Below are 11,003 nucleotides of genomic sequence, written 5' to 3' on the forward strand. Positions count from 1 at the left end.
GATGGGAGTGTCTTTGCATTCCCAGTGGAGTGGGCTCAGCCTATTTTTGCAAAGGATCACCTTCTTCTGCACAGTGTGACTTGGAAGGCCTTAATGCTACAAGCTCACCCTTGGATTTGTAAGGTCAGGTCTGCTCAAAGGGGTGAGAAGTAGAGGATGGAGTCAGGGGAAGAAAAAGGACATCAACATGTACATGTAGTAGAGCTGTAGCTCCATACAACAGATGCTTCACTCCCCTCCCACACCTGCAAGTTAGGGCTCTCACACCCTGTCTGAATAGAATCAGTCCTCTTGTTTCAATCGAGTCTTTCCTCGCACTCTTACCTATGCAACCAGTCTTTCTATGGCAGCTCACCCAGCACAACACAATACTCTGAGTGTCAGTAACAAGCTCTGAATAGGGCAACTTTTCAACCTCTTTAGTTAACATGGCCTTTCCCTGGACTCTTTTTCATGTCTGTCTTATTCAGAATTTTCTTTAGCCACTCAGTCTAGTCAACAAGCAAATCATTCATCTGCTGAAAGCGAACAAAAACAGATCACAGCAAAACATGGACTTACACTTTTTCTGACTACAAATAAAATAGTGGCAGGGGTTCTAATCCAGTTAAAGAGAGAATCAAATGAAACAATAATGGGAATAAAGTGGAAAATATTTTGCAAGCAACAGATTCTTGACCAGCTTTCTCAGGGTTGTTTTGGGAGCACCACAGATAAGTCTGTTTTTGCAGGCGTTCGTTAGAAAGCAAACTTTAGCTACACATTATTTATCACAACCAAACAGCTCCAGATATTAGCAGTTGTGAGAACAGGAAGTTTACGTGCTGTCTGGCTTTCAGCACACAAGGAAAACATAGCACTGGCCTTAGCAACAAAAGCCAAAGCAAAAGTCAATGTCTTACATTTCAGGAAATAGTCTCGTGTTTCTGAACAGGCTGGATTGCTCGGTTTATCTGGGAGTGGGGGCTCAGCAATTACTGCAAGGAGAAGAGAAAAAGACTTCAGAAGGTTACATATACAGCAAAGGCAACGGAACGGACAAGCCATCAGGAACTGATGCTGCTTTTGCTACTGCGGTTAGATGGCTTTCCAGGTGAGGTGCAATATTCAAGTGTACCCCACAGGGAGACCTGCTTCAGGTTCGGGGCGCATTCCCCATGCCTGCCTGCGGTCTGGTATGTTTTTAACGTATAAAGCAGAGAAGGGGAAAAATGCCTGCAAGACACTACAATATGCATAAGGGGAGCCCCTTCAGACTGAGCAGACAGGGAGGCTCAGGACGAACAAACCAACCCTGTCCCGAAAGCCATGTAATGATGCTACGGTGAGGTGGTTAGAGCTGAGTAAGCCCAGCAGCGCCTGTCGGCTTGGCCTCAACAGCGACCAGCAGCCATACACAGGGACTCTGACAGGTCTACAGGAACAGCAGGGCTTTTAACCACCACCGGAAAACAGCCTGAGCCTCAAGTAGCTTCAACCTTTTAACCCCCTCAGGCTGGAGAGCGCAGAGAACAAAGCTCGCCTGTGTGAAGAGGTTTGTCTGTGTTCACGAAAGACAAGTCCCCTTTCATAGGAGGCCGCCTTGGATGCGCTGTCTCCACCGCAGGGCCCCGCCTAGCAATATGTCTGTTTGTTGCCTTTTGATTATCTAGTCGTCGCGGAAAACTCATAAAGCCCATGAAAGCGAGGTGCGAGACCAGACAGCCAAGGCAGAGCTATTATTATGCATTTGGACAGTAACCACGCTGTATGCCTTCCAAGGCTGCTAGGGAGGGGGCCAGAGATCCCCCACGGCCATCCCCTTGGGTACCCTGGTTTCCTGCATGCATTTGCTATTTATAAAACCTTGATCCTGAGTCCACAGCGCTTCTGTGTTTCCTGTACATGCTGGGGGCGGCTTGGAGCTCAGGGGAGCTAGCATGTGCTGGGGCAGTACAAACCTTCTTGCATGTCGTGGAAGCCAGCCCCGTCAGCCCCCTTCCCCAGCAGCTGGTCCCACTGGCTCTTGCAGGCCGTCACAAGCAGCTCCTTCACAGCGCACACAACCTGGCTGGACTTAGTGAAACTCAGCTCCTTCTGGAAGCTTGGACCTGGGGAATTATTTTCTTCGGCTGCTATTTTTAACGCCTGGAACTCCTGAGTCAAAAAGACAGGATTTCGAAAGATTTCAACAACCCTGGGCTGCGCGTTGTTCCACAACCACACCCTCCCCAAAACGCTAGGCAGTGGGCCGCTCCAGGACCTGGCATGCAGATATGCATGCAACAGGGAGGAGACTGCTTTTCTGGCCACGTGTTCCTGGCACCTTGTCTTAAATCAACGGCATCTCTGGAGCAAGAGAATCATACGGAACAGGATCTTTTCCCACAGAGGTCCCCGCTCTCGGTTCCAGAGCTGGAAACAGGCCCCTCTGCAAAGGCTACTCCCAAGCCAAGAGCCGCACCGTGGTTAGACTAACGAATGGCATGTGCTCACAACAGCTGCCCTTCAGCATTCGGACAATGGCAAGAGGTGACTCGGTTCATGCATGACCTATAAAATGGGGTCAAGCTTCCTAATTTGAGGCAACTGGAAAAGCCTGATCCCAGGCCTGCTGAGAGCCAGTCAGGTCCAAAAAAATGCAACACAAAACAGGCCTGCGCTTTTGCATGCCACCTCTTCCCACAAGCTCCAGCACTTGTCCTCTCTGCTTCCTATTTCTGTTCACCTCAGACCTGATGAATGTCCCCATTGCCATACAGCAGAACCAAATCCCTTTTATGCCTGCAGTGTCACTCCCACTAGAGATCACTAGCCTATTCTGCCCTTGGCCAGCTCCTGGTCCTTTGCTCTTCAGCATTGTATCCTATTACATCAGAGCACTGGATAAAGACATCCCCAGGGACACCAGCCACCCAGTCCTTTTCTGCTCCAGCCACACCAGCCCTCAATACTGTCCACTTCATCCACTCCCACAACCCTTCCCCTCCGTTCTACAGAAAGTTACTCTCTGGAGGCCCAATCCAAAGCCCGCTGGAGGAGTCCGTGGGAAACTTCCCATTGACTTCAGAAGCTTTGCACTGGACACTAATTCAGTGGGAGGCAGGCATGCCAGAAATTAAGTCCCATACCTTTCCTGAATGCCACTCAAATTCCCTTCCCCTACCCAATCCACTGCTTTGCCTTCTGCTCTCTTACCTGTGCTCCCTGCCTTGTCTGCTGTTCTGCTTTCTGCTCCTGCCCTATGTCACCATGCTGCTTGTCCCCTCTTCAATCTGCTACGTGCCACACACAGAGGATCCCAATGTTACAAGTTGGCCACCCCTGCTCTAGTTGAATAATAGATTAACCGACAGCTGTGTTAAGCCTGGGGGGAGCGCTTTAAAGTGTTGTTCAATGTCTATGTGAATCGAGTTGGAGTGAGGCAATTAGGTCCCCAGGTCATGGAGATGTTTAATTCTTCCTTTTCCCTTGCCCCTCTCCTAGCGTGGTTCCAACTCACCTGTAAGAAGCAAAGGGCATCCGTGCTGGAAACTTGCTCCAGGTTCTGCTTGCATTGGGCTAGCTTGGCACGTCTCTCCTCCTTCTGTCGGAGGTACTCTTCAGCCTCAGCCAACATGGATTGCTCGTCATCCTCAATGAAGCTAGCCACCTCTTTCTGGAAGGTCTCCAGAGCTTTGGTTGCCACAGCAAAGAGCTTGCTAACTATGTCCTTCTCCTTCAAGGCAGTGCTCTGGGAAGAATGGGATTTGCAATGTGTTTATAGACAGCCTTTTCCTTTTCTAGGTGTCCATTTCCATTTCATCTAGGGATCTCCATCCACATTACAAGCAGCCCAGTTCACCAAGTTCTTGTCTGTACCATTACAAGCCACCACTTGCTGAAGTGCAACATGCTACAGTGGCTTAGCTTCAGGGGTGTCCAAAACACACCTCAATCAGCAGGGGCAAGGTTTGAGCTACACAATACCTCTTACGTTACCAATGGGGAAATGGGGCCATACAGAGGTAAAGGTTCTCACTCAAGGCCAGCCAGTGAGTCAACAGCAGAGGCAAGAACTGAACCCAATGGACCCCACCCTGCTCCTTTGTGAATCACAGAATATTGTTGCATCTGTCATTTTAATCACCTTATCCCTCACTTCCCTGGTCCCTCCCACTTGGAAATGGCACATCAGTATTTTCTCCGCTAGTTGGGTTTGCTGTCACACATATAGATACAGAGGATGCTAAAATCTATGTAGGGCGGTCCAGTGTCTTCCCTAACAGCTCAGTACCCCAGACTTCAGGAAACTTGGAAATAGTAAAGAGGAATGGATAAAAGACAACTTGATCCTAGAGTGACTGCCCCGCAAATAACTTGGGCGTGTAGGGCTGGAATTGTGAACAGCACTGCTCTGGGAACCACCTCTAACAGTAAACCTCCTGGGAGGGACATCTTTGCATCAACTAAAGACTGGTGCCTTCATTTGCAGAGTGGCTTTTCTCCACTCCTATACGAGCACTGTCCAGGATTGGAGACCATGCATCATGTTAGGCCGCTCACTATCAGATGGATATTGGGGCGTCACATGTTTAGGGTGATCATCACCACAGTTCCAAAGCACTTGAGCTCTTTTGATCTGGACATAAGTAAAAACTTCTTTACTGTCCAAGTCTCCAGAGTCTGGAATAGACTCCACTCAGAAGTGGTGCAAGCACCTGCTCTGGATGCCTTTAAGAAATGCTTAGCTGCAGTGATCTGACCCCTGCTGACCTCCTGCCCCTTGGGCAGTGGGCTGGACTCAGTGATTTCATGAGGTCCCTTCCAGCCCTAATACTCATGAAAAAACTACCTCTGGTACCAAGGAGTAGTGCTGTGTCCTGAAGACAACCTCTGACCTGCCTATTTCCAATAGCAGAGGGTGCTTGTAGGATGAATTCAGAGGGGAGGTGGACAGCAGCCAACCTTCCAAGCTCAGCTTTACCCCTGAGCCAAGGTCCTCTTACCTTGATGAGTTCCACAGTCTTCCTAGTCTGTGCAATGACGACTCCCAGCTCATCCAGCTGATTCTCTACATCGCTCAGGATTTTTGGTCGCTGGGCCTTTCAAGAGAAAGGAGGAAAACAGAACTACTGACAGGTCCATTAGCTGTCACACCTGAAAGCATGTTTGGGACCCATGCCTTCCAAGAGAGATCGTCTGCAGGGATCCACAGGCATCCTCCAGATTTCAGCATACAACTCTGTTTTCATTTTAACCCTTGTTCCTCACCCTCCCTCTAAATTCTATAAATCAAAATCTACCAGGCTGAAAAATCAGGAGGATGCCTCTGAGGCTAAGGGAGAAGTTTCCTACAAAGTTTCAGACAAATTGAGTGGGAGGATTCTGAAGCAATGGCCTCCCCAAATCCTGCAGGAGCTTCGCCCTTTCTTGCTCACTCCTAACTCAAAGAGCAGCTATGCTGCAGACACCTGTGGACTTGCTTCAGCCTGTGCTAGAGCCCGTCTACGGGACTGGGGCTCTCCTGGGACACAAGGAAGCTATCTGGGCTTCACATTTGCAAAGATGTGTGGGAACTAACACTGTGGCGTGGCAGTCCAAGCCTGGCATACCAAGGGGTTTGCCTGATTGGAAGGAGCCTTTTTATAGGCTAACAGGTAACCAGCTGCACTGTTCACACCTTATGCCTACTCCTAGTCACTGCTCAATAGCCAGTGAGGGTATTTTCACTGCCAAGAAGGACTCTGAACAAGCACTGACTCACTGCTTGGAAAACACCAGGCATGTTCCATTGCACTCCTGTGTTCACTGGCCAAGAGAGATGACCTCCCAGGCCCATCACGAGGGAGTAGGGAGGAGAGGGACACTTATAGAGGAGGTGAAACAGGATGGCTTTGGAAGTGGCAACAACTGGGTGGAGACTGCTGGAGTGGGCAGGGTAGCATGATGTTGCCGCAATACAACCAATAATTCCAATTAAGGCCTCCCTACTGTAGCAAACCAAATCCCTGCCACCCTAACAACTGTTACAAAAGCCAGTTCTCTCCCTCTGGTGTCCAGGACAACAGCAGGAACAAAATTCACACTCTTGTGGGAGACTCTCCATTAAGCATGAGCAATACAATTAGCTCTGTGCCAACCACACCCAACATGCACCTCCTTCTCCTGTCAGACTAGAAGCAGCAGCAGAGTAGACAGGAGGCAAAAAACAACAGATGGAAAGGCACAGGTAACTCTTTTACAGACATCTCTTATTGCACCTCACCTACATTACCCATGTCCTCCTCCTCTAGGACTTGGTATCAGTGCCCCACCATGGGTAAGAAGGGATATATGGTGGGATCTGAAGGAAAGACGGTCAAGGGACAGGAGAAACTGTAGAAGGGACAGAAGAAAGACTGAAAGTGTTGCCCTGGCTTCTGGATCAGACAGGCTTGCTAAGACCTGCCACGGAGGGTTGTCATTCAGCTTCCAGCTATCAAGAGTCCTACTGCCCCCATCTCACTTGCACCCAACCCCTACACCCTTAACAACCTTCCATTTAAACAACATCTGGAAATCAAATGCAAGACTTCTGTTAAATACAGAACAAGTGTTGCAGCCACACGTCATTCTTGATCGCTCCCAACCATCGTAGCATAAAGCCTCTTGTTGCTCCTTAAAATAGCATTATCTTCATTGCAAAACACATGCATCTGAGCATGTGAATGTGCCACATCAGAAGCACCATCCTCTTTCTGCACTTCCTGCCATTCTAATGTTAGCTCTGTGCATCATGTTGTCAGGGTGATGCTCCATTAAATGAATGGCAGAGAGGAAGTTAACTCTATGTTCCCTGCAATCAGAGGGCTGAAGCTTAGAGAAGGATGCTCTGCCTTGCTGGAGAGGTGGAAGCAGCCTGGGTTTCTGCCATGTAACTGCAACCTCAGCTCCATGTGAACAGTCTTTTGAGGGTTTGCATAACCACTGAACATATCGAAAGCAGCACAGAATGAGCACTTCAAGGAAAAAGCCAGCCGCCAACCAGACCACATCAACAGCGTTGTGTGTGCCAGCAGCCGAGAAAGCAAGGAAATCAGAACTTGGGAGGGATCTTATCTGAGGAGGCTGCAGAACCCTTTCAGAGGGAAAGGAAGGGTGGCCAACATGAACGTGACAATGCTCCAGACTGTTTAAGGACATCTCAGCTGCTGGCTGCCACTTCTATGTCCATGAGCTGGCCCTGCCACTGCCCCCATCCTCCAGTGCACGGCGCTGTCTCTGACTAACCCTCTGGAGCTCTGGGCAGAGGCAAAAGCCACACCTTGGCAATATCAGGCCTCCTATCCCATGCTCTAAGGCCATTCACAGTGAGTAACTACATTAGCATCCAAGGGCCAACAGCATCCAGTAGACAGCAACTCCAAGCAGCCTGCCTACACATGCTAGGTCCCGTGGGAAGTGTATAGTCTGGCTACAACTGACAGCTTCTTGGACTCTCCTTTTTTTAATGTTCTTTCCACTGCTGTTGGGTAACAAGCAATTAAGTCTCATGTAAACTAAACTGTGTTCTGAAGTGTGCTATGTGGTTACTTATAAATTAGACTTGCATAGGGAAAACACATGAGAACATGTACCATTAAGGTGGTGGTTATGCTAAGCTGAATGGGATTCTCATAGATACTTGGCATTCAGAGCAGGCACTAAGATCTAGGCTTGCATGAAACAGCTGCTGTTCTTTTGCAAAGCCCTTTGCTACTGCAAGGGAATGCAGTTTTACTAATAGGCTGGACGTGGGATTGGTATGGCATGGATTGGATACAGGTGATCTTAGCTTCTGGTAGCGGGCTAGACTAGATGGGCTCTGGAAGTCCCTTCCAGCCCTACTTCTCCATGATCCTAGTTCACTTGCAAAAGTTATAATAAGGAAGAGAATCTCACTGAAGTTGTACAGAAATGGATAGTTTCCAAAATGAGGAACTGTCAAGCTGCTTCTAGATGCTGTTTAAGCAGTAAACATGGTCAGAAAATAACTGGATACAACATAAAGGGTCCTGATTGGAACAAAAGGGAAATGAATGTGCTGATGCATGAAAGAGAGGGGGATACTTGGGCAATGCAGGACCCCCTAAGGAGCAACCCCCATGAGAAGAATGAAAGCCACTGGCTCGAAAAAACCTACCTATACCTCAACACTGGGTAACAAGGCAGAGCCTAGTTATGATCCATCTGCCAGCTCCTGGCTCTTTGAACTAAAAGCTGCTCATATATTGTCCTCAAGTTCAGTAACAGAAAGCTACTTCCATTATGTAAGCTAGTGAATTATGTCTGGACTTTATCAACTGCCTACCAGTGCAAATCATGCTGGAAGCACTCAGCCATGGATAATCAAGGCAGAAAGACTTCTCCATAATAGGACAGTGGCTGAAGAACCCGCTGAAATAGGAGTTAGACTTGAATTGTAGGCTCCTTGGGGCTGGGGCTACACTTACTCTGAGACTGCACGGAGCTTAGGACAACAGGGAGCTGGTCCATGAGAACGCTTGCTACATGTTACTGCAATACAATGAATAATTCCAATTAAGGCCTCCCTACTATACTAAACCAAATCTCTGCCACCCTAACGACTGTTGCAAAAGTCAATTCTCTTCCCCTGGTGTCCAGGACAACAGCGGAAACAAAATTCACACTTTTGCGGGAGACTCTCCATTAAGCATTAGCAATAAAAGATCTTTGCCGGACACTTTTGATTCTAGCCAACAGAGGGCACCTGCCCAGCCCCCGGTTCAATTCTGCCCTTCCTCTCCAACATCAGACAGGGCAGCATCTAGAGACTAACTTGGTCACAAGCTGCATCAGGTGCTATGAACGGACTGCAAATGCATCTGACAAAGTAGGCTGCCACCGACAAAGGCTTATGCACGTCTCTAAGGTGGCCCCCGCTCTCTCTTCTGGCTGACTGCAGGCTAACACAGCCAGCTACCTCTCTCTGACATCAGGGACTCTCCCCACCGCTGCCAAGAAGCCAGACTGAGACTGAGAGCTCAGGCCCAGCTTGAGTGAAAATTTGGAAGATGACTCAGCCGCATCTGGGAATGGGAGTGACGGAAAAAGCCCCGGCTGACAGAACACAAAAGCGCAACAGAGCAAGGGGCGGAATCCAGTAGCGGAGCCAAAGGAAATAAAGGACCTGGGAAAGAGCCGTGCAGGGACAAAATTCCTCCCAGCCAAGGCACGGGAGTGATGCCAGGGATGGATCTGGCTTGGGATCTCCAGAAGGAACAGGGATCTCCCTAGACTTTTATCTTTGCCTCCTCCCCAAGCCTCCACGCCACATCTCTTGCACGTGTAAGTGTCTGGCAGCTCCGGAGGAATCAAGGGCAGTAGCTGGGTGAAATGGTTGTTATTCTTAATTTAAAACTTCTCTGCCCCTGAATTTTGGCATGTGGCCTTTTCCCCTCGCTGGGTGTGGAGCCAAAAGACTGTGCAGGACAGAGCCCTGTTTTCAAGTTAACAAGCACAGCTTGTTCTGGGATTTAGACACACTTTTTCCCCCTGAAGGCAAAGTCCTCCCTTGTCTGTTGAAAGAGTCTCACCTACATGCTGAACTGCCTACGGTGTAACACTGCGGGTTACCAGGGCTGGGTACTTTAATTCCATGAAGGCACGAGGGGCCAGACTTTGATCCTAAACTGAATGAGTCAACCAACCCCCGGCCTTTTTTTAAACTCGGTGGCTATTTCAGCCCTTCGGCTTCCTGCAGACTTCTTCAAGGCTGCTCCACCAGCGTCACTGATATTAGGATCTTGCCACCTCCCAGCTCTTCTGCCGCCTCCTTCCCGACCCGCTGTCTGATCCCAGATGCTGTTTCAGTGCTGGAATCACCTAAAGGCTGTTCTGTGAATGCCCCTCAATCCCTACCCGCAGCATCCCTTCCCCTCAAATCCAGAACTGAGCCCCAGTGTGGGACGTCAGGACACGCAGCTTTGCAAATGCATTTCAGCCGCTCCCCACAGCTGCAGCTCACCTACATATGACCTTGCCCGTGCTCCTCAGTGCTAACCCACAGCCCCTCTGCCCTTCCATCCTGGGGTTATTCCCCACCTACACCTCTGAGACGCCACTCAGCCCTGCCCCCAAGGTTGTTCTGAACACGCGGCTCTGCCACTGCCCTGCAGTCCTCCGGCAGCCCCTCTGCGATTCCAGCTTGGGACTGTTCTCCACCCGCACCACAACCCAGTCCTCTGATCTCAGCTTGCAAGTCCTGCCCTGCCCTGGGCTCCCCAAGCCAGCTCCGCTGATACCCCAGATCCGGGCTCCTAGCTCCCCTCGGCCCAGGGCTCCCCATGCCAACTCTACTGACACCTGAGATCTTGGCTCTCAGCACCCTGCTTCCCCAGCCCCGAGCTTCCCACATCAGCTCTGCAGATTCCCTGGCTCCCAGCCCCAGCTCTGAGCTCCCCACGCCAGCCCTGCCCATGCCCCTGGATCTCCACAAGCAGCTTGACCTGTCCTTCTGGCTCCCGGCTCCCAGCTCCCTACCTCCCCTACTCAGGGCTCCCTCCAGATCCCCTGAATCCTGGCTCCCAGGCCAGCTCTGCTGATATCTCCAGATCCCAGCTCGACCCGGCCCTCCAGATCCCTGGATTCCAGTTCCCAGCGCCCTGCCCCTGGTTCCCCACAGCTCTGGTGGTCCCCCAAGCCTAGAGATCCCACACCGATGACCCTGGGCCCTGGATCTCTGTGCTCAGCCTGCCCTGTCCCTCTGAATCCAGGCTCCCAGCACCTGCTTCCCCAGCCCAGGGCGCCCCATGCCAGCATCCCTCGCTCCTGATCTCCAGGTGCAGTTCGACCTCCCCCTCCAGACGCCAGGGCTGCCAGCGTGCCCAGACCCCGGCCCTGCAGGCCCCTGGCTGCCCGCTACCTCCTGGAGGTCGCGCTCCTGCTCGAGGGGCACGACGTCGTGGGCGCGGTGGTCCTGGGCGCGGCAGAGCGGGCACACGGCGGCGGGGCAGGCGCGGCAGTAGGCGTCGAGGGGCCGCAGGTGGCGGCGGCACAGCCGC

At 50.9% G+C, this 11,003-nt stretch overlaps 1 protein-coding gene across 1 annotated transcript in view; it reads right to left on the bottom strand.

Annotated features, from left to right (window-relative positions):
* Positions 1-11,003, bottom strand: part of LOC109315220 (tripartite motif-containing protein 65-like) — a 28,387-nt gene that overhangs the window by 2,903 nt on the left and 14,481 nt on the right. The window contains exons 7-11 of the mRNA XM_019542817.1: positions 10,865-11,002; positions 4,968-5,063; positions 3,482-3,712; positions 1,941-2,136; positions 903-977 (exon numbers count right to left, since the gene is read on the bottom strand). Coding sequence (XP_019398362.1) covers positions 903-977; positions 1,941-2,136; positions 3,482-3,712; positions 4,968-5,063; positions 10,865-11,002 — 736 coding nt within the window. The remainder of the gene's footprint in view (positions 1-902; positions 978-1,940; positions 2,137-3,481; positions 3,713-4,967; positions 5,064-10,864; position 11,003) is intronic.

The sequence above is a fragment of the Crocodylus porosus genome, unplaced genomic scaffold (genome assembly GCF_001723895.1).
Source record: "Crocodylus porosus isolate Cpor-Errol unplaced genomic scaffold, CroPor_comp1, whole genome shotgun sequence".
Taxonomy (NCBI): domain Eukaryota; kingdom Metazoa; phylum Chordata; order Crocodylia; family Crocodylidae; genus Crocodylus; species Crocodylus porosus.